Here is a 24,033-nt window from a genome sequence, read left to right as displayed (position 1 = left end):
ACCGAACAGCAGGCTCTCTTAACGAAGTTCACATACACGTACTCATCTCGAATTTGGTCTTACAGGCTGATTGGAAAAAAGACCTCCCCTTCCTAGCACTGTCCCTTCTCCTCTTCCCCTGTGTCCTTTTTCCCCCTCTCTGTGATCTCTCCGTTTCTCTTCTCTCTCTATACTGTACCTGCCTCTTTTTATGCTGTGTTCTTGAACTATTGATGACACTTAATCATTTCTACATAACTTAATTAACCAAGGTAAACCAGACCATTCCTTTGATCAGTGAGTTCCACAGCCAGCCACAACTAAGTAAACACCTTAGTTCCTTTCTTGCTTTGAAGCTCCCGAGAACACAAATGTTGACACATGCCAGGTGTTAACCATTATATTAAGATTCCCTCAAGACACCTCAGTAGCCACTTCCAATAACCGTAACAATATGAATGTATGATATGTATAGGCGTTTCCTGGTGATGTGAGTCCAGTGTGATTTATGTTCTTCTGTTCTTAACTTGCCTAAAGTCATTTTTTTGTGTTTGAATGTTTTTTGATTGTCTTAGGTAACTGGATGTTCTGCAGCTGCAGAGGGATTGGGGTGGCAGTCTAAGGGATTCCAGAAGGAAAAATATCCTTTTCAAGGTGAAAATAAATAAGAAGCAAGACCCCGACTTATTCCTTCTGCAGGAGAACAGAACTCAAGGTTCATGAGCAATGAGAGTTAGACAAATCAGTATTGCTGTGCAGAGAGTTGTCTGTGCTCTGCAATGCCAGATTCTTCTGGAAGTTACAGGAGCCTGGTCTTTCTTTCGTTACCAGACAGTTTCTACCATGGCAACAAAACACAGACATGCTAACAATGGCTAAAGGCAGTTAAAGGTACCTACATTAAGTACAGCAATTAGCTATTTTTGTTCTGAGGCCCTTATTGAAATGAAAGCATTAAATTCTATACCACTTGGGAATTCAATTGTTCATTACTGTAAGTATCTGGAACACAGTTTTTACATCGCCAATCTTCCTCTCGCTCTTGTGTACGAAGACAAATAATCACTTTAATGGAAAAGTACCACACCAAAGCAAGTCAGATCCTCCAGGGTTGTGCCATCAAGGAAAACCATCACACACGTGCTTTCAATTATGCCAGAATAACTGCAGGATCACATCTGAGAAATTAATCCCAAACTGTAAGCAGCGAACACTAGAGCCACCCACACTGCTGTCTCCAAACTTGCTCGCCTGAAATAGGATCCTTTTCAAATAATCTAGAAACACAATGTTTTTATTTGTTGTAGTTTTCCTATATAACACAAAGTTCTTACACAAACTGCAATACTTGGAATCATGACCATTTAGTAGGAATTCAAAGAAAACTATGATCTCGCTGTAGTTTTTTTTTCATATGCAGCCTTTTGAGGTTTATTTTACTGACTTTTAAATGTTCACATCAAAAATATTCAATAAAAAACAACAACAAATGATCATTTCGAATGATGGTTTGGACATCCTTGCGGATCAATGTTTTTAAACTGTATCTGAATTAAATAAACTGAGCCCTGCTCGTTATAAAATGCAGATCCTGACACCGACAGGGTAAGAGATGTGTGGCTTCCTGATTAATGTGCTCCGCATGGCTGGCAGACTCTTGTTTAAAGATCCTGCATGTTCTTACATGAAGAATCCCCTTTTTCGCATTCCTTTTTAATCATTATATAGTACATTATTTTAACAGCTGTCATACAATGGGTATCCCTGTAAATGCATTCTATTCCCCTTGTCCCGGCCAAGCGGAATTGAATGCCCCTCCTATTGCTACAGCTGCTAGGTGCAGCAAAGCCTAAGGTATAAAGATAATTAAGCTGTTGGAGGAGAGGATGAGAGGAGAAGTGGTGACTCCTTCTTTATCCTGTGTGGCTTTTGTAAAATCTTCACATCTCCCTTAGATTTTGATCATTTTACAGCTGCTGGGACCACCATCCCATCACTTCTGCACAGGTTTACTGATTATTTCCCTGGTCTTTTCCCAGAAATTTGGGAAAGCGGGTCCGCTGTCAGGGCTCATTAAGAAAAATCACCCAGTTGTGCAATACTGTCCTTGGCTCAGTGAGATAGTGGAAATATGACTGGGGAAATTTGAACTCCTCACAGAGGGTGTAGTCATCTCTCTCCTCCAGCCAAAGAAAGGGCAATGCATAAGCGAACTGGCACATACTTAAATTCTGTTTCAGTAAAATCATTCACCCATAGAAGGGCATGAGAAGACAGTAAGCCAGCTATCAAATCCACTTATTGTGATGCCAGAAGACAAACTAGTGGTTTAATATTGCTATATCAGTATGGTAGAATAATTTCCTTTCAGAATATTACATAAATACTTACATGCATAAAATTCCAGGTTTGTTTTCTTCAGGTCAGTGTGAAAATGCTGCTTGTTTTTGTTTGTTTCCATCTTGGGGATGTGATTGCAGTCAATGGACTGGGAGGTCTTTTTGCAGACAGGCTCTGCCTGACTGCATCCAGGTGTAGGCTTTTGGGGAAGCTGGAAGTGTGAGAGCCTAATGAGGCATAATGGACTACAGAAGACAGCAGAGTTGGCAACAATGGATTGATGTTTTATTGTTGTGTGAACTGCAGTTCCTCTTATCAGAGAAAGTAATAGTTTCCTGCTGCTAACAATAAGTCCACCAGCAGCCAGGAGTTCTGCCCCTCTCATCTGCACACAAAGTGAACAGAGGCGAATGGGGTGCTGTGACATGGGGCAAAACCTCATGGCAGGCTCCACAGGGAAACAGTACAGTCTTGGGCAAGTTTGATTGCATTTCATTCCTTCTAAGCTCAGTTCCCATATTACTCCTATGTCCCAAGTTAGAAGAATTTTAATGTGCTTTGGTTTGTGTAAAACCAAACTGATACACCCTCAGGTCACACATTAAAGAACTAATACAGGCTGTTTGCCCTCTGCATCTTCCTTTTTGCTCAATGGAGACCCACCACAAAACTGGGCTTCCAGTTTCCATTTGTGAACTAAGAGCCAGGCCTTTACCTGTGATTAAAACTATCCTAATAGTCACTTCTACAAATATTGAGACAACTCTAATAAATATTGATTAATACAATTCAATCTTTTAATGGTCCCTAAAATGTACCCCATCATGTATTTGATCTATAGACTTAAGGAGCTATTAAGAGGAAGACTGCATTAAAGAAGGACACAGAGCAAGGTCCTGAGATGCTGTGTGTTATATGAATCTTTTCATTTGTCTGAGCCAAGATAGGAGGCTTTTTACTAAAGGTGCAGACAGTATGGCTTCAGGACATCATTGCCAGTTCAGCAAGAATGAGTGAACAGCAGTAAGTGCATTTAACATATAGTTTTGGATTGCTCTACTAATTAACATCTGGTCAATTCTAATTGGCATTCATTGCCAGCATTTAATCAGGAAACCCATCTCATTCCATCTTCCCAAAGCAAACTCACAGACCAGTGTGCTCTGTGGTCTACTGTTAGTATGTTAACACAAGGCTCTTGAGTTATTTCATGTCACAGCTGACATCGCAACAAATAGCAGCACTTTTATAAAATGAGCAAGGGCTGACACCTTGAGGTGAACTGAAGAAGTTATACAGTACATGTCCTGTCTCAGCCATGATTGTCAGTTTCTCTTCCAAGCTGCAGTCACATACTTCAATTTTCTTTGTAAATGAAAAGCTACAGAATGTACAGTATGTCATTCTAAATCATGGAGAAACTTGATGTTGCTTTTTTGAGAACAGAATTCTCTACAGTATATAGAACTGTATTATTCAGATTTACAGTGTATGGTTTGGCTTCCCTGCTTCAGCTCCTCGTGGATAAAGAATCTTTCAGAGCTGTGGATTTTGAATCTGTTTAAATCAGATGTAAGGTGATGCAGAGAGACCATAGAAATGGAGGCTACACCCGTGAGTACCTCTCAATACACGGTAGTCATATTGATAACACATACAGTGTAACACTTAGTCAAACTTGCTTGCTGGTATACTTCGACCTACTAGCTAGATGCAGATTGTTCATGCCAGAAATTGCCCCTCCCAACACACACAACCTGTATATTCTTAGGTTTAAATGCAAAAACAAGTTTGAACACATTTTCACATTGTGTTCCAAAAATCAGAAAAATACTCAAACACTGTATTTGTCTTTACACTGTATCTGTTTTTATTTCTGTACTTTTCCCTCTGCTGCAAGTTGGCCCATAATTGTCCTGCAAACCGTGATGATCAGAGGTGAGAAGAATCGTTTTTTTAGTGGTCAGCAGCGCTGCACTCGTCTTCATTCTAATCTTATTTAATCGACTTTATTGTACTCCTTTGTAATCATATAAATTGTTTTCTTTGTACCAACACTTAATGTAAAACCTTGTAAACAGTGTAACTCTACCTGGAATAATAAAAAAAGCTAAAATGTAAAATAAATAATAAATAAAAATAGTATTTAGAGAGGGGCACAGGTTCTTTCAAGGTCTGGATTACTCTGGATGGCGACACCATAAGCAGCATGGGGATTTCTGTGTGCGAGTTCCTCTATGTCTGCAGTCATGGGAAAATGATGGATTTGCTTGTGTGATGGACACAGGTTAGCCTTTGCACTCTGTGAAACATTGTTCCTAAATAATAGAGGACAAAGTTGGCTTTTTCCGGCTCATCCTTTCCCTCTTGCACAATACAGTGCGATTGTTCTTAAGTGCCTTCAGGTGTGCTGGGAGTTTCACTCGCCACTGTTGCTGGGGGGGGTTACTATAGAAACGGGACACGCCCACCACCCGTTGTGTTGTGGCAGCAGGGTCAACGCAGAATCAACTGTCTGACACCCCCGATGGAGGAAGCGCGATGAGGCTGTAATATCAATCTTTCTCATGGCATCTCGTGCCTGGTCACAAGCATTGCGGCACCCTGCCAGTCTTTAGCTGACAGGTCTTCTTGAGAGGGTGGCGCTGAGCAGTTGTCACAGTGGGAAGGAGCAGAACCGGAACACAGTATTACATGCCCTCGTGCGTCTGATGGGTTAACTGTATCAGACATGTCCCAGTCACACAGCACCCGGAGCCCAGATCCCAGTGTACTGCAGGACACCCCCTGGATCCGAAGTCTGCTGCAGGGGTCCTCACCTGGACAGATAGCTGCCCCGCCAGCCTCCTCTGCGCACAGGCACTGTGAGGTGAGTACCGGAGGCACCGCAGGCCACAGCAGCCAGGGCTGCACGGTGCTGAAAGAGTTCAAAGTCATGCGTCTGTGAGACAGGGAGAGGGAAGGGGGAGTGAGAGGACTATTACTTTCATGTCATTAATTTCCTATGCAACATGAACCCCTCATTGAGAATAAGAAAAAAAGCATATATTGTTAACATGGGAAACAGGCACTCTGCACCTTTCCTTCTTAGTGCACTTTCCCCTTCAGAACATGATGACGAGAACTGCCCATATGCATTGGACAATACATTCATTTTTCAGATGCGTATTCATATTTCTAGGGTTTTTTCCTAATTGTACTAATACCTCACTGGAAACAGCTCATTAACAGTAGTTTTAATGAGGTCTAGGAAAGATATATCTTATTTTCTCTGGATATCTGGATGTGTATGTACTGTAAGACCTGTAGCAGACATAAATCCATCCTTGTGTACTGTATGTTCGTATCAAAAGATCTGGCACAGGAATTTAAATAAATGTTCCAAATTTAAAGAGGCCTATAAAAATGTAAAAATATTTGAGGGGTTAATGTAGTATTAGAGTTTGTTGTTGAGTATTGACTTTTGTTCACTTTAATTTAGTTTTAATTCAACTGATTTATTTTACATGTTCAAGGCTGCCACACTGGGAGAGGATGAGTTAAACACTTGTCACGGGCTGTAACAGCGTGATGTTTACTCAATGTGCTGACAAACAGACCTTTTACGATTTTAACTCTTATTAAGTTCCCTTAATAAGAACCTTGCATTGACCCTATGTAGTTCAGATTATTCTCCTGGCAAATAGCCAAACTCAATTCAAAAGCACAAAATGTTCTCTGATCTAATTGAAGAGGAAAAGCTGAAATTTCAATTTCCTATGAAAACTGAATCAAAACAAGCGACAATCATAGCAGATGTCTGTAAATTACAAAAATGTTTTCAGATGCAGTGTACTATTGATTGAATGTAAGATCTTGGTAATTTTTAATAAAGATGTCCACAGTGACATTCAATCATTAAGTTTAAAAAATCTGCACGTGAGACCAAGAATTCAGTAACCAATAACTATGGACATCTCAGGGAAGTCTGTATCAAAGCCCAGGATCAGTGGGTGAAATGATACCACTTCCCCTGATCTTTGCACCTACACCTATATAAAGTTTTTAGTGCAAATCCAGGCATGTCTGGACATGTACTGTAAATACAATCCTCCTGTTGTTCACAACTGGGGCAATTTACATCTGATCGTCTACCAAGTGTTCCTTGGCTGCTTGTTTCCATGTGCTACAACTGAAAGCTCTCTTTTGTAAGGTGAAGAATTAGAACTTATTGATACAGCTCTCTTGTTATATAGACGGCAGAACTTTGTATAACCTAGAACTTAATATTAGCTGTTCTGCAGGAAACAACAAAACACAACATAAAAAAGGATTGTTTTTGTGGGATGAGGATCAATTTACATCTCAGCCAAGCAATTCACATGCTGTGCCAGATTGGGTATTTGTGAAAAAATGTGTAAGATAGTGTGATTTTAATCAGAGGCTGGGGTCTGACAACACTTTGATTGAGTGTTACGTGTTATCTTTTGAAGTAATTCTCTACTCCAAGAATCATGCATCAGGCAAAATTGGTTTCCTTTAGAAAATGTTGTTCTCACACACTTATTCTTTTTAATAATGATAAATCCTTGCTTTTACCAGCCAAACTACATTAAAAACTCCCCCTCATCCACCCCAGGATCTGCCAGAGAAAGAATTTGTCTCTTTGTCTCTGCTCACAAAAAAATAGCAATGACAGATTCATGTATTCCACCTTGTACATAACAACAGAGGAGCATCAGAACAGGTTCATCAATACGATCTCATTGCATGATGCAACAATTTAGAAGCCTCTTTGGAATCAGAATTAAATTCAATTTAACTTTATGGGGAAATGATTGAACTTTGAAAACTGAACAAATCTGTTTACACGGCTCGTAGAGCTGCCTTCAATTATGTTTGAATCCATAACAAGCAGCTCCTGACTCACATACCCTTTATAATGCATCTCTAATGGTTTCAGCCATTTCATCTAGTCTGCTGTCCATTAGCATTTGCATCTAAGCACACCAGGCCTGTTCTGCAAATATCCTAGGCACTAACAGATGTATAGGCTGGGGTCTGTCCTGTGGATGCACAGTGCCAGTAATGCAGAAGATGCTTTCTCAGAAATGGTTCCTGATGCTTTGCAAAGCTGTCCTCATCTCACGCCAGCGGATAGGCCCTCTTGCCTGATGTTTTTTTAATCTTGAATTATTTAATTTAGGAGCTCAATCATCACACCAAGTTGTTCTAAACCAGGAAACGTTGCTATGCCCGCGCTGTAAACAGTGCTGGAACTTGGTTTTTGCTGTAAGCTCAGATTTTAGTTTCTCCTAAAAAAAATTGACTGGTAATCACATTTCCTAAGTATTTCATTTGTAATAAATGTAACTTGGCCCTGGAGGTGGCATGGGGTATTAGATGTGCCTTTGGTGCATGACTGGCAGGCTGTGGGTTCGAGTCTCTGCTTCAGACACTGCTGTAGTACAATGGGAGAGATACTTTACCCCAGCTGCTTCAGTCCTGGCTGGTGGTGATCCCTGTGACAGACTGGTGTTCCATCCAGGGGAGGTGTGTCTCTCTAGTCCACTCAGTTCTACAGAAACTAGAATGAACTCTGGCCTCACGTGGCTTCTGTGGCTCTGCTGGGGACGTCACCCTTTTCAACTCTACCCTCTTCAGTCAATCAAACAAGCCGATAGCATGGAGCCTCTTTATTTTAAAGGAGCAAAAGTATTCGGACAGTTGGGTGAGAGGTGTCCCTTGTCGGTCAGGTACAAGAGCTGTAAACATCATATCAATCAATCTCGCTTTGGCTTCAGTTTTTGGAGGCTAACGTTGAAAGTCAAAACGCAAACCAAAGAACTTTCTGTTGAAGGAAAGCAAGCAATTTTGAAACTGAAAGAAAGGAAAATGCACTCATATTAATCTTACAACTACAAATACAAATTGCTTGACTGTAAAGCAGAAAGAGTGTTGCTGTCCAGATTCTTTTGGAAGCCCCTGTAGTTTTAAACAAGAGGCATCCACAGAAAAATACCCCAACATTGATACAAAAAGGAATTCCCACAAGAACACAGCGAAACTTTCAGTTCTGTAAAATTGAAATTGCCAACATCTTGTTGCAGAGTAATGAGAAAAGAAAGCGGGTCATTATTCTTCTGCACAACCCTCCTAGTTTCTTATTGTTGTCATTAGTAATAACAGCTTAGAACTGCATGAGGAGTACTCACCCTCATCTACGTTGCTACCGGAAATGCTACACAAAATTAACAGGTGGTTAAGGGTACTGAGTAGAATTACAAGATAAAGATTTGCTTAGATTCAGCAGAAGATGGAGCTGTTGCACTACCTCTAAGCAGAGCACTCTGTCTAGTGGTCACTTCGATAGAAAAGGATTATTTGAGTCCCCAATGATCTTCTGGTGTTCAGGAGATGAATTACCTAATCTCAAGCTTACAAGTCATCTGTAAGACTGAGAATCTGTGAGACATCCTGATTTAGTTGAAAAGGATATAATAATTAATGGTAAATTGATGGCAAACTATAACTATATATAATTGTATTCTTCTGGATTAACAAAATATGAATGGCCCTGGACTTCAGTGTGAATGGAGATCCCAACTCTATCTTATGTCTAAACAGCGAAAGAGTATCTTCATCCAGTTTCAGATCTGTGGTTATTGAATAATTCTGCCTCCTCTCTACCTACTTCATGCTCAGTAACCATATCCCAGGCACTGTGATTTGCACCTTACTGGAACTACAACAGTTATTCTTGTTCCTTGTTTTGCTAATTTAAATGTTCTCGACATATGCTTGACACACATGATTGGGCATTCTGGTCTTGAGTTTCACATCTGGTCTACAGCTGGGGAGATCTGCTCAAGTGCAACTGGTGGTTCACAGGTTGACTTACTGAAAATCTTAAAGCAGTCTCAGCTGTAAGTAGTGAAAAGTCTGACTGCAGGACTTCTCTTGGGAGCATGCAGCAATAGTCTGTACTTCAATGACACCTTCCTGGCACCAACCCGTATGTTTCTGTATTAAATCATCCCTTGGCTTTATTGCTGAATAGGCTTCTGCACATTTTCGGGAAGAAACCAGGTCCTTTGATCTAGATCCATGTCTTTACTTGGAGGTGGAAATTATGAATGGTTCTGACTGTGATGTTTTTCTGTGAAATTGTGCCTGAAGTCCGATTCCCACTCTGGCCTCCTCTTCAGAGGGGAGCCCCTGACATTGTTATTAATGGACAGGAGGCCCAGGGTTAGAAGAGAGAGCCTTCGGGCCCTTCATGTTGGACTGAACAGCTGGCTAGTTTCATTGATTCCTCCAAATCTTATCGAAGGCCAGAGGATATGCGGTGAGGGAGGCATTATTTCATTCTAATTGTGTCAAGAATATGAATATGGTCTCTCTTCAATCCTTTCATTACTGTATGTCATCTGTGGAAGCATTAAGTTTTGAATGAAAAGAATAAGTTATTTTGCAAATCTATACAGGGTGGAGTTTTAAGCTTTTAGTTTTTTACCATTCAGGTTCACAGGGAAAAAGACGATATACAAGTATCTTGGTCGTGGTTCTGAAACAAGACAAAGAAGCATAGACTCATTATTTCTCCCCCTGTATCCCAAAGCCCAAGGAGTTTGAGACTAATTGCTATAATAATTTTTAAGGGGGCATAACAAGCAAATAATGTAGTGCTACACTTTAATGAGGTACCTAATGTAGTACTATTTCAAATGTCAGGTATGAAATCGCACTTTATTGCATTAGCTCAATGTAGGCTGACCATGAAACTGTGACCCAGGAAGTGTGAAGAATTACACCATAATGCATGAAATGCTACAAACCAAAAGTGCCCCATGCTCCAGTTTCAACATGCAGAATTATTCACAGGACCAGGACTGATGAGGAAGCTGAACCAGTTCTTCTTTAATAGGGATCATTAGAGCAACTACGGAGTTCTCCCAACCAGACACCTCTGCATTCCTATGAGAGATGGATCGCTGGCAATGCTTACAGAGAAAATACAGCACAGGGAGAGGTAAGACGTAAAAACAAGCAAAATTCTAAAGGACCAAAACATGAAAAATAAATATCTTGTGGAAGACATAGCACTGTTATATTATATTTTGAAAAAATAAAGGTAGATCTTAACAAAAGAAGTGATCAAGCCACATTTTCCAAAGCAGAATTTCTAACGCATCTGATCTTAAGCATCTTGAGGGTCAGCTCTGATCTTCCAGTTCCAAATGGGCTGGTCTCATGTTTCTGTACGTCTTGCGCACTAAAGGTCGGGGGACTCCAAACACACCTGCTTCCAAAAGCTCCATCAGCACAGAAGCCATGGGAGGAGCTGGTGGGGATGAAGCTCAGCAGCACTCTGCCGTCTGCCCCTGCCCAGGCCCCAGGACAGCAGGCCAGCGAAGGGCGCTGGACAAGGAGCGTGGCTGTGCCCCTCCAGCCTGACCGCAGTCCGGGGGATTTACACAGACAGAAAGCCGAGCTTCAGCACAGAGTGTCCGAACTTGAGGAGAGAGTGAGGTGAGAGCGCCCACTCTTACAACAGCAGCTGTCTCATAAAAGAACCTTTACTCAAGAAGAAAGTTTGTATTCGTGCTGGAAAGCAAAATGGTGCACGCACTGGCACATTCTGTTTCATTCTTTTATTATTTTTAAGTGTGAAAAACCCTCACGTTCATCTTCATGTTGCATTTTTGTTTTATATGAACAACTGCTGTTCCTCTATTTCAGGAGCTGCTTGCTAATGAAATTGAAGAGTTTTTACATATTAAGTAGGTTCTCCCTGAAAAATCACGGACTGCGGGGAATTAAGATATTCTTGCATTGTTCATGCCGGTTATTAAATTAGTAAACATTAAATTGGAACAACTGCTTTACCATTATGCTGTATCATGAGACATTACACCTGTAAAACATTTTTCCGCTAAATTATTCAATAGTACGGTTCTATTTCCATTCTTCCTGTAGGTGTTCCTAATTTTAATTACTTTTCTGCTTGCAAATAAATGTCTGCCCTTTACACCACAGCCCAGATTCATTACAGCAGCAGATGGCCTTGTCTTCAGTGTTATTTCCTGCAAGTTAAGGCTAGTGCCTTGACTGGTTCTGTGTGCGCAGGTTCCACCTTTCAATGCGAGAGGATGCAGAGCAGAGAGCCACTGGCAATGAAAAGAAGCTGGTGGATGTTACAGCAGGACTTGCATCAAGCCTAGGGCTGAGTGAAAAGGATCCAAAGAACTCCCTTGGTAACATGATACTGAGAGTGAGTATGTGTTACTGTACAGCACTACTGTTAAATAGTAGCCTGACATGAATGTTGAAATATGTTTCTTCATACACCCTGTAATTAGGCCTTACTTGTGCTGATTAATTGATTATGATATGTTTCCCAGTAGCACTGCAAATATTCTCTTTGCATGGCTGATAGGTGTGTCCAGATTGCAGAGTAAACTGTATGGAGCAGAGGCAGTGCATTACCAGGCTTAAAGAACTAATTAATATTCACACCCCCAATCCACAGATTGTTATAATAATCTTACGACTTTTCATCAATGTGTAAAAATACAACTATGGTGTATTAACCCACTCACAACAAATCACCACATGAATTTTCAACACTTTATAGCTGAACAGAAAGTGAGATTATTAATTTATTATAGCGCTTGGCTACAGTAGGATACAGTACTTGGCTTGACTGAGACTGAGGATTTCTGTCCCCAAATCTGCCAACATTGTTATTGTATTGTATTTTTTTATGCTATTCTTTATTTTATGAAAAAGGTTTCTAAGTTGCGGGAGGAAAATTTGCAGCAGAAGGTGACGATAGGCAGCCTGAAGGAAGCTCTAGATAGTCAAGACCTGGAGTTCAAGACCAGTCGAGAAACGATCCTGAAGCTGGTGGGAGAAGTGAACCAGGAGCAGCGAGCTGCTGCCTCTCGAGCAGAGGAGCTCACTGCACTCAAGAGGGTAGGGCTCCCTGTCTGATGTTTCCTGGTCGGGTCTAGCCAGGGCTTGATTATTATAACGTCACTGACCTTTTGGAACATGTAGGAGACGAATGGGATTGGGAAACTCAGGAGAAGAGACAGGTAGACCAGTTCTCATCATTTATCCAGCCATCAAAAGATACAAACTCAGCATAGTTATGCTTTTTAGAAAGTGAGATGTTAAAACTGACTAAACATATACAGTATGTGTCATGTTGTGCCTTCTATATTATTGAAGCCTCCAAAGTATTAAAAGCTTTAAATACACATACAATCCTATCAAAATAAAATTGCATGCATTGAAAGGTCTGTTCCTGTTGTACTGCTCAGGCCAACGGGAGAGAGCTGATCCTCTGTACACAAGCTCATTAGAATGTGGGGGAGGCTTTTGCAAAGGGGAAATCTCTTAAATGAAATGAAACAGAATTTCATGTTGCTTCGCTATGTGTTAGTGGTACTCACTCAAGTTCCATGCACTTTTACTGAAAACCAATTCATAGCTTTTTTTGCTTCCTTTATTACTTTGTGCTTTTTTGCAGCACCAGAAGCCGTTAATATTTAACATTCTACTTAATGAGATGGCTCAGTAAAATACATTTTTTTTTTTACAAATTATAGGATATGGGATGTAAACTAAAATTGTTTGTGAAAGACACATCCATTAGAACGTAAAAGGTTACACCAGAGAACGGGCTGTAGGATAATTGTTAAGCCATTATTAGCAGGCGATTGATCCACAAATCAATCCATTGACCCATTCAATATCAGAAAGCTGCTTTTTCCTGTTAAGAGTTGCAGCAAATCAGACGCTAACCTGGAAGCAAAGAGCAGAAAGTGTACTGTATCTACACCCTGGACAGGACACCAGTACATGGAAGTGGACACACACACTGGACACACCAGTGGACAGGAGCCTACGGGGAAAAACTTACCTTTAACCTTTTCTAGTATGTCTTTGAGGAGTGGAAGGAAACCAGAGCACCTGGAATAATTCCATTCCAGCTGTGGAAAACAAGTAATCACCATGCCTGGCTGGAATTGAATCCAGGACAATTGAGCTGTGAGGCAGCAGTACTGATTGCCTCACCACTCTGGTGCACAAATATTTTGTGATTCTTTGATTCTTAGTGAAAGAGGTGTTTGTGGTGATAATATTGTAATGTGTTATATGTGGGACAATTTCGCAAACATTCCAACTAAACACATCTTTACCTCATGAAGGACTTATTCGGCTTTCTACGTTCGTGGAATGAGAATTAGAACTGTCCATTTACCAAATCAACTGTTTTAAAACATGAAATCCAATATCTCCATTGTCCTGTGCTTCGCTCTTCAAGTTTTACAATTAACATATTAGGCACTGTTTCTGCCTTTCTGTATTTCCCCTGAGGTGTGTTTTAGCCGAACCTTGTGTTGCTCATTGCCTTAAAGCCTTAAAGTGACAAAAAAGAGCGTGACATTAGGGTGTCGTGTTCAGAGAGAGAGAGAGAGAGAGAGAGAGAAGGCCAGAGCCAGATGGGATACAAATTTTATTTTTAAATCTACATCAAAGAGCCAAAGCAATTCGTATTTGATATGTTCCTTTTTGTACTTTTTGTATACTTGAGACAATTCCAAATCAGTTTCTGATTTCATTTTCAGTAACATCTGGGCTCTGTGAACCTTGCGCCTCGGAAGCCACAGAACCCCTTCACAGTCACAATGAGTTTCTCCGGCTCGTCTGTGACCGTGTTGACCTCTCCCTGCTCCATTGTTGCTGATAGAGCAGACTCGGCGGCAAGAAATTCGCCGCTGAATGGGACTCGAACACCATTAACGATTCCCCAGCTGCATTTCAGTGCCTGTCCTCAATGAGAGTACATGTGGAAGAGGGCTGCAGGATTTTTTTTTGTCTGAATACAACAGTTAAATTACGAAATCCCTGGCTTAATTCTGTGCCTTCTTTAAATCCTCTCTTCATAAGAGAATCAAATAAAAAAGAGCTGTTGTTCTTCCTTGTAAATGCCTGAGCCTGGGTATGAATATTCAATTTCATTCCAGCAGTGCTGAAAAACAGGATAAAGGTATTTTTTAATAAAGTTAAGATTTTGCTTAGATTATAAAGATAAAAGTAATAAAGCCAATCTTATCTAAATTGACGATTTAACCAGATAATAATGTTTCCAGACTTTTTTTAAAAAAAAAAGAATATTGATATTGCTCTGCTTTTCTGTTATTTTCAGAAATGTTGTTTTTCATGAGTCTTTGTGCCAACTCCCATGAGATCATAATCCGTCCATAAAGTATTGAAAATCATGACAGTTTCTCTCTTCTGTCTACCCCTCCATGTTAGGCTGTTTTATTTTGCCATGATGCCTCCCTAAATTACAAATAACATAATTATCCTAATTTTATAGTCCTGTTCTGCAGCAGGGATAATCCTGATCTTGATCAAGGCCATGATTACCATGTACAAATTCCAGTTCTGAATGTAACCTGATCAGCCTTTGAAAAGGCTTTATTACAAAGTAGAATTATGCTTTTTTTGGTATTTGATTTATGTTTGCACTAACAACTGACTACATTGGGAAACTTTCAGGATATCAAATTTGAAAAGCTGCACACAATAAAAAAACAGAAAACAGTCGCTCATTCTGTACTGTATATGTAGGGTGGTCACTGGGCTCCAGAAAAGCTACAGACCTTTGAGCTAGAACAGTATTTTTAAGTTTCTCTAGGATTGAAAATCATCAACTTTAAGTTGATATCATCAGCTAACCTGAGGGCTAGATTGTAGCTGAATGTTCTCTGTTAATTATGTGTCCTTATAACATTACCTGATTTAAAAAATACAGTCAATTAAATGAGATGTGTGGCCCTGCTTTCTCAGAGCTGCACACATTTTTCTCTGTTCTGGACACATCCTGAAAGACTGCAGGTCAACTGAACAAATGTAAGATGTTTGACGTGACTCTCCAGGAAAAAGCCACTGCAATGTGTAGCTCTACCTCTAAGAGGTGCCCATTCCAGACTAGCGAAACAGGACATGGTGCCAAATCAATGTCAGGGCAGTGTACCAGGTTTGAATCCATGATTCTGGAATTATTGCCAAACCAAACCAGTTAAGCCCTCCTTCTAGGAGGGGAAATGAGCTCTTTGTGTTGTAAGATTAGGATTTAATTGAAGAGAGGCAGAGAAAACAACTGTACTGGGTTTGGGGAAACCCCCAAAATATCCAAGGGATATTATTTAATAATTGAACTGCGATCTGAACAAAAGAATAACAGCTCATACTGTACCTGTACCTCGTGCTTTTAAAGACACACTATGAACTGAAATGTATTATTAATAATATCTGCTAAAATAATGAACTAGTATTTCCCATAACTATCTTCAGGTTTTGCGAGGTGGGGTACGCTTCTTGTTGAGTTCACAGGGCAGGATTTTGAAGATTATCCAGGTTTCCTCCAGTCTTTTCAGCACACAGTGCAAAACATCTGCCAGGGAAAGATATTTAGAAAGTAAGGAAATAGAAACAATGTATACATATGGAAGAAAGAACAAAAGAAAACATAAGGGAGGTATTCGCACACAGACTAGTGGATATTTTCAACGCTACTGCTCCTTTGCTGTCACAGCTGTCCCAGTGACCTGCGGACACAGGACTGTGTCAGAATGGTCATATGGACTGGTGTGTTTCCTTCGAGCAGGAGCAGGAACAGGAGCCAGATCAGCGTAGGAAATCGAAGAGGACAAAACTATAGCCAATCTCAGGCTCCAACAATCTGTCTGGAGCCTTTTACAAGCAATGAATCTGTCAGAATGCAATAAAAATAAAGGGAACATACTCTTCAGATATTAAATATCTCTCAGTGTAATTTAGTCGCTGAACTAAATTGCTTTTAAAAGGACCAAGAAATGAGGAAAATGTTTCTGTTGTGTTGGTTCATGCAGAGATCATTTCCTGTGCTCTTAGGTACATTCTGTTTCGATGCTATCTTCAACATCTTCTGCACTGCAAGCTACAGTACATGTCCATCTGAACTGTGCTTGGCATTACAAATCTGAATTTTGATGTAACTTTCTCTGATGCAGGGAAGAGACGAGGCTCTTGCTGTCAAAACGGCCTTGGAGAGAGAAGCGAAGCTGCTGCGCGAGAGGCTGGAGCAGAGCCAGAAGGAGTGGGGGCAGAGCCACCGGGAGCTGCAGGCAGCCGCTGCGCGGGCCGAGCAGCTGGAGCTCAGCCTGCAGTCCCAGTGCTGCGAGAACCGCGCGGCCCGCACCCTCCACAGCTCCTTCCTGCACAAGCTCGCCGGCCTGCTGAGCGACAGCGTGCTCGCGGTGCCCGAGTCCGAGGAGGCAGTGATCGAGAGAGTCCAGGAGCTCTGCAGCGCCACGCGGGACTGGAGACAGGTGAGCGGAGCCAGGGGTAGCCGCTCTGATGGGGGCTGTGGCACTCTGCTGTCCATGTCCAGGTGTCCCACGTAACCCATCTTGATGAATTTACTGTAGAACAACCATGTCAGAAATGTCTCTGTCCAGCCTCTTCTGCTCTTTGCCATCAATGTCACAAGCAAGGAATGCAAAATACCATGAACTCTATCTCTGGTCCACCTAGGTGCTCTAAACAAGTTAGTGATGCTCATACTTTTTAAACTCGAAAATGTCAGTGATTTTCAACATCTGTGACACTCAGATTGATCAGGCACTACCAGCATTTCAGTGCATTCATAATAGACATTTGTTGATGCTCAGTGTGGTACGTAGGTACTAACCGTGCCATACAAATGGACAGTGATTGCGCCTATTCAGCACATGAATATCAATCTCAATTACAGGGCTTGACCTTGGTCTGTCCAAACTCTCAGTGTGATCATGTTAAAGTAAAGTCTCTTGAGCTTGTCCGGTTTCTGGAAGTGTCACTCATTAACTTCGGTACACTGCAAGCTACGTGTCCATCTGAACTGTGCATGGCATTAAAAAATCTCAATTTTGATGTAACTTTCTCTGATGCAGGGAAGAGATGAGGCTCTTGCTGTCACCTGCGAGACAATCAATTGTTTTTTTATGCACACGCTCACTTTAAAGTGTGGCATAAAGCCCAAAGAAAAAGGTTCACCTCCAGCTCCTAAACTGACAGATTTTGTCCTTGTTTAAAACTAGAAACTAGCTTACTCTCAACACAGAAATTAGAACATGAGTGAGAACAGGAGGGAGAAGTGCAGCCCAGAAAATAGATGAGCAACAACAAACTAAAATGAGCTCCACTGAAGCCAAACTATTAGTAAATCACGTAGACCTTGGGAAATACGAGCTTCCTGGTAAATAGAGCTCTACATTACAGTACCAGCTGTAAAAAAATGTTAATTTGGAAGAGTCAAAGTCTTCCATTAAATTCAGATTTTTTTTTTAGATAATGACTTACTTGAAAAATACGTAAGGAGTGCCTTCCAATAATTCCAAATGAAATGATTTGTGCCACTGCAATGCTAAAGGTCAAATGGATAAATACAGCTCATTTCTGGAATGTTTAATTGCACTTCATAGCTGGACAGATACTCCCTATCACGAAATGTACCGACACAGAATGTGAAGTACAGTACGGTCATAAATATCATCCAAGGTTTCCTTTAAAGCAGCAGTACAGCTCGAAAGTTGCTCAACTCAGAGCTGCGTCTCGCCTCCAGCCAGTGTAGCTCAGCTTCCAGCTCTGATTCCACTACCTGGCTGGTGTCCTTCTCGGGTGTTTTGCATCACTGGTGCAATGAGGAGTGGAACAAAGAGGCTTGTTCAGATGACTTTGAGAAGGAAATGCTCAGCTATGCACAGCTCCTAGAGCTTCATCTGCCTACCTCTTAAGAACAGTGGAGGGAATCAATCAATTGCCCTACTTTAGATAGCTTTAGTGCATTAAAGAAGAGAAATAATGTGTCAGCATCTATTTTGACTTTGGAAAAACATGTACACTACAAAAGCATGTACAATTAAGAGTACATAATGGTTCCTTGAAATATAATATGTATTAGCCTATGTAGTACAGTATATAATGTTCGTTAAAGGGATGAAAAAACAAGCATGCAATCAAAAAGGAGCATTGCAGGATTATACAGTAGTAATTTAATTACACTATTAATTTGAAACTAATTCTTTGCAGAGTCAATCACTGTTCTGCTTTTCTATTGAGCCTGTTTCCTCCTGTCGGAGTGAAGCTCGTAAAGCGTGCGCGCAGTAATCCCAGCTGGGCTGGCTGTCTTGTTGTCCGGTGCCCAGAGGGAGGAGGAGTACGAGCGCAGGCTGCAGGGCATGAGCCGGCAGCTGGGGCAGCACTGCGAGCTCTACCAGCAGAGCGTGAGCCACAGCCAGAGCACGCAGGAGCTCCTGCGCCAGCACCGCGACACGCTGCGCCACGTGGAAGGGAGCCTGGCCGCAAAAAGCATGCTGAACGACGGCCTTTCCTTCGAGAAGCAAAAGGTGAAAGTCGGGGACCTTGGGATTACGTTAGAAAGGATCTCACAGTTACCTCTTAAGATGTGCATGTCTAATGGGGAAAGGTATCGTCTTGTTAAAGTACCCATCTTCCCTTTCTGTATTCTAAGTTTTGTAAGATATTGTGATATCTTTGCTCTCGGTCCAGCTCTCTGAATTTTCGTACTACGTTGCCATTATTGTAGATAGTAGAAGGGTGATGGAAGTCTTGATCAACTGAGAATAACGATAACATCACCTCGATATCACTAGGTGAAACCGTGAAATGAATTGGGTTTCTGTTCTTTTTTTCCCTCGTAATCTCTTAAAAAGAGCTCCAAATGAGCTCTTTGTCAGCTAATAGCCCCATTGTAGAGTGTTCCTCCTTCTGTTGATCTATCCTCAGATGTACAGTATTACACAGTTGAAATGTCATGCCATCCACAGATTCATGCATTCTATTAATGCTACACATAAAGAAGCATTGTTTATGCACCTTGTCTGTGTTTTATTGCAAATGAGAAGTAGAAAGGGAGACCAAAAAGAAATCGTGGTGTTGCTGCTTCAACAGCTGATGGATGGCAGCTGACTCCACCAGTCAACCACATGGTGATGCTCATATCCCACGATACAGCAGGCTTGATGCTAGTTGGGAAAAGATGTGTTGTAGCTACTGTAGGTTTGTCCTCTCTGCTCTTCCGGAAAGTCCCTGGCCTTTCCAGACACCAGGGACGCTGGAATCATGTCTGTTGTCGGCACTGAAAAACAGGGAATATTGGAAAACATAAACTGGGTTGGTGAATGGTCAATAGTTACAGTATTAGTGGGCAACTACGTGAGACAGTTTGTGCCTTTTTGTGAGGTTTATTGGGCATTATTTAAATCTTTTCTGCTTATTTTATTTGGCCTCCAGTCCACTGTACTATGCAATAAATCTGGTGCGATGTGATTTGGCTGCTTGGTTCTGAAACCCTCAAGTGCTGAAATTCCTCCATCGTCTCTTTCCGTTTTCCAGCAGACAGCACAACAAATCACTTGCAGTTATTAAATATACCGCTCTGTGTTTAACTTTGTATTCTAGAGAATCTGTGATACATCATTTCTGAATAATCTCAGAAACTATGGTAGTTTCATGAAGAAATTAAGCATTTGATTATTGAGCTATTTGTGTGTTTTTGTAAAGAACTGTAAATATGGATTTTCTAAGAAAGCACATTTTTTTAAAAATATTTGGTAAAAGTGTCTATTTGGATAGATATTAGTCCCCAAGAGACATACAGTAGGAGTTGCCTGTGCTTTCCTTGTATCACTTTCCTAACTGTTGTAATAAAGGCTTGTGTCCCTTTGTAGCACATAATGTTTGTGAATGAGATGGCGCAGAAGCTGAATGTGGAGGAGGAGATCTCTGGCAAGCCCCTGCAGACTCAGTACAACATACTGCTGTCCCGCGCAGAGCGGCTGTCCAGTTTGGGCAGCCAGTCCATCAGTGACTGCAGGGAGCTCATCCGTACCCTACAGCACAAGGTGGGCGTCCTCACCCTGAACACGTCAAAAAAACATGTCCAATAGCACTGTATTTTACAAATGGGTTGGCACATGTGTTGGTTAATGAAACCTAATCAGGGTATAAAAGGCTTTCTGAGCCTTTCCCACCCCTTTGTGAGTTTCACACTGTATCCATGTCAGGTTTCTTCTCAGAAAGAGAAGCTGGACAGAAAGAAGGCAGAGATCGAGAGCCTGCAGCAGAAGCTGAAGCTGAGGGAAGAAGAGCAGGACATGTCTGCCCTGCTCCTGAGAGAGAAGATGGGGAGCAGAGAGACTGTCCTGCAGCTGGAGAGGAACATAGCGATGCTGCAGGGGCAGCTGAGTGACTTAGAGAGCACCAACCGCAGCCTGCAGGCACAGCTAGCTGAGGCCAGGCTCCTCCAGGTGACTTAGCAAATGAGTTACAGGAACTGAGCAACTGACACATCAGTGTGTTATTACTTTGAACTGTAGGGTCTTGAAACACAAATCTTCTCTACAAATTATCAGGTGCAAAAATCTATTCAGTACTATCCACTACTAATCCGAACAAATCTTATCAGTTCCTATCCACTATATTCCTACTGCATAACTCTAAAGTTGTATTGTGTGCAGTGAATATAGAGAAGGAATGCACTGTTAAAGGTGAATTGTGAATACTGCTTTGTGTAACAGCAAATCGATAGAGCAGACTTTATAACCTGTGCATACCTGACATATAGATAGTAGTGTCTTTTCTGTCTCAGTTTTGTTTTTGGGACAAAAGGACACTCTTGGTTCATGTTGCCAACCAACAGTGTTCTCTCACATAGGTGAAGAAGGACGAAAAGACCAGAAACATGGAGGAGCTGAAAAAGTCACTATCGGAGAGTAGGAGATTGAAAGAGCTGGCAGAGGAGACGGTGGCGTTTGTAAGAGGAGACCTGCAGCAGGAGAGCGAGGAGAGGCAGAGGGCTCAGACCACACTTCAGGCCATGTCAAATGAGCTCCGAGTGACGAAGAGAGCCCTGCGCGAAGTGGCCAGGAGAGAGAGAGAGGTGAGACACAAGCCACAAAAGAAACACTCAGCTGCCTTTACAGCAGTACAGACAGACATCTGGAATTATGTTTTCACCTCTTTTGCCACATAACATTTACATAAAATGAAGTTCAGTAATAGACTGTTTGGTTTATTCAGTGTATGAATTGCAGACACAATGATGATAGGCTAAAAAGGCTGAACCTTCACACTACAGTATACAGTATATGATTTGACAGAGGGACTATATTCTAAAAGTATTGAAGTAAATAAAATCATGAAAATTGCACTCTTGTGTTCATATTTTAGCATTTAAATGCTGCCTAAAACTGAAACAAGGTAGTTAATGACTGAAACCTAGACACTGTCTTTTCTAAAAAAACCCACAGCTAGTGGATTTTAAAGAATGCATCTTGAAGCTGCTGGGTCTGAATGTCAACACCATGGCCGCGCTGGAGAGCGACATTCTGGCTCAGCTGGAGAGGCGTCTGCGAGACTCACACGGGGGCAACGGGGGCCAGGTGAGGAGAGACAGGCCTCCAGGAGGGACAGCCCCGAGTGACCCCACACCTGGCAGGGCTCAGCCGAAGGCACCAGGCCTGGCCCCCAACCCCAACGCTACAGTCCAGCACGTCATCTCTGCCAGAGCTGCGCTTCCAGCGAGCGAGTGGTGAATACAAAGCACAGAACGACGTCTCCCTCGTTCTGGATGTGCAAAAGTACAGTTCAGCCCTCATGTCAATCACTCAGATGGACAGACTACAGAAGACGCTGAAAATGGCTGACATCAAACACTTGTCAAACAAATGCATTACAGATACACAGAGACTAACATTTTTATTACCCATCCATTTAGCTTCTGCTTCAGTGTGATTCTAACGCAACTGCAGGTCACTAAGAAGTACGTCTAATTTTAGCTGGTGTGTATTTTCACCCTTAAATAAAGAGTGGCAACGAATGCATCATTTAAAGTGAATAGATCTGAGTGAAGGTGTCTACTGTACCTTTAAAAAAATTATTTACATTTAAGATCAGTATACTAATAGTCCCAGTCATATCTATAAGCATATTGCTGGTAATGATAAATTTCTTTCTTCTTTGATCACAAAACGCCTGCTGCAATATTGCAAACCATTGTTGTTTATAAAGGAAAATGGTGAAAGTGGTGAATTACCTCTGAGATAGATGCCTGCCTTTACAAATGTCCAGATACTCTTCACATCCTCCTCCACAGGCTGCGATTATTGAAATTGTAGATACAGTGTGGCAGAAGCCTGTAATTCAGAAATGATTAGGGCAGAATCCTCAGTTTCAACCTGCACATGATGTAATGAAAGACACACCGCATTGCAGATAGCAAATGGAATTCAATTTGCTTTTTGGTTCTGTATCTTCAATGATTAAGGCAAAATGTGTAATTTATGGAACAAATTACTTACCTGAAAGATGAATTATTTTTTGTCTGGATTAAACTGAATGGGAACAGAAGTGAATGTGGAACTAAGAACAGACTGTTACTTTATTTTGCCATTGTACTGCACAGCTAGGTTCACAAAAATACGATTCCAGTTAACCCAGGTTTAAATTCTTGTTCAATTTCCGAATAAAATAAAAAAATGGAGATGTCATAATGTTTTCAAAATGGGACCCCATCTGTCCAACGAAATGACTGATATTGAATATATTGAATATTACTTAGTTTCATTCTTCCAGCATTAAGTACTGTGATGGAGAAAAAAAACAAAATAATTCCTAAAAATTGACTTACCTGTGTCTGATGTTACTCACAGCAATTCTGGAAAGAACAGCATCTCTTTTCATGAGTCACACCACATTTACAGTATGCTTACAGTATTACATTCCATGTGTTTATACTGTATGTGTCTGTCATTTTTGTTGTCCAGCTGTTAAAATATACCTTACAAATAAACAGGGAATATTGGGTTCCCTGCTAAGATGCCCCTAAGCTTGGCTAATAGAAATGTAGGACATTTATCAAGAATATTGTCTTGCCAGACCTCTAACAGAGGGGGCCTGAGACGAAACAATTCTTACACACTTCATCGGGCTACATGGGCTGTAGCCGATAAACAGCCAAGTCCATCAGTAAAACACCAGAAGAATTAAGCAAAGAGTAAAGAGGGAATCCTCCTCTCAGAGCTCACAGTTCTCCAGGGCATGGCTCCCAAACAGTTTCAGGTTAGCAAACGGGTTTCGAGTCCCAGGATCCACTGGAGTTCTTCTTTTCAGAGTTTCAGATGTTTCCAACAAGTCTATGTATTCCAAGAGCTTCAATCAAATTACCTGGATCATCTCATTCATCTTCATGCTGTGTTCTCCTTGAATTCTGGCAACATATTTCATTATAGCCAGTTTTTACATAGTTCTTACCTGGTGAAAAAGAGTATTTCTCCCAGATTCATTTCTCTTTTTATTTGTTTTGAATGGCTAAAATATAAGGGATAGGAGAAGAAAAAATATTTTTTGTAACTCTTTAAACTAGGGGTGGCAAATTCCATTTTTAAACTTATTAAAACCTACAGTATATTAGATTAACCCAGCATTAATACATTGAATAACCCACTATAATTGATCCCTGAAAATCATTAATATTTTCGGACAAACTTCAGACTGTTGTCTTGTATTAATGTTTTTTTTTTCATTGTCTATTTTGTGGGAACTGCTATGCATTTATAAAGTGTCACGTGCAGAGCCTAACCTAAATGTTATATATTTTTTTAAGTAGCTACC

At 41.1% G+C, this 24,033-nt stretch overlaps 1 protein-coding gene across 1 annotated transcript; it reads left to right on the top strand.

Annotated features, from left to right (window-relative positions):
- Positions 1-5,050: 5,050 nt before the first annotated feature.
- LOC148828074 (coiled-coil domain-containing protein 170-like) lies at positions 5,051-21,956 on the top strand. The gene is made up of 11 exons (XM_088925691.1): positions 5,051-5,188; positions 10,226-10,330; positions 10,580-10,830; positions 11,428-11,572; positions 12,091-12,276; positions 16,371-16,688; positions 18,546-18,746; positions 20,091-20,264; positions 20,427-20,669; positions 21,077-21,301; positions 21,672-21,956. Exons 1-11 carry the CDS (start codon positions 5,051-5,053, stop codon positions 21,954-21,956), a joined length of 2,271 nt encoding a protein of 756 aa, XP_088781817.1.
- Positions 21,957-24,033: the final 2,077 nt, after the last annotated feature.

This window comes from Atractosteus spatula, chromosome 9, assembly GCF_055471065.1.
Source record: "Atractosteus spatula isolate fAtrSpa1 chromosome 9, fAtrSpa1.hap1, whole genome shotgun sequence".
NCBI classification, from domain to species: Eukaryota; Metazoa; Chordata; class Actinopteri; order Semionotiformes; family Lepisosteidae; genus Atractosteus; species Atractosteus spatula.
The sequence above is the reverse complement of the archived record's forward strand: the minus strand, read 5'-3'. Positions and strand labels throughout refer to the sequence as shown.

Bases quoted from the DNA above. Each gene is read 5' to 3' on its own strand.
- LOC148828074 (XM_088925691.1), top strand. From the start codon at position 5,051: ATGTCCCAGTCACACAGCACCCGGAGCCCAGATCCCAGTGTACTGCAG. The intron at 18,747-20,090 runs GTGAAAGTCGGG...GTCCCTTTGTAG, and splicing joins TTTCCTTCGAGAAGCAAAAG to CACATAATGTTTGTGAATGA. The intron at 20,670-21,076 runs GTGACTTAGCAA...TCTCTCACATAG, and splicing joins CTGAGGCCAGGCTCCTCCAG to GTGAAGAAGGACGAAAAGAC.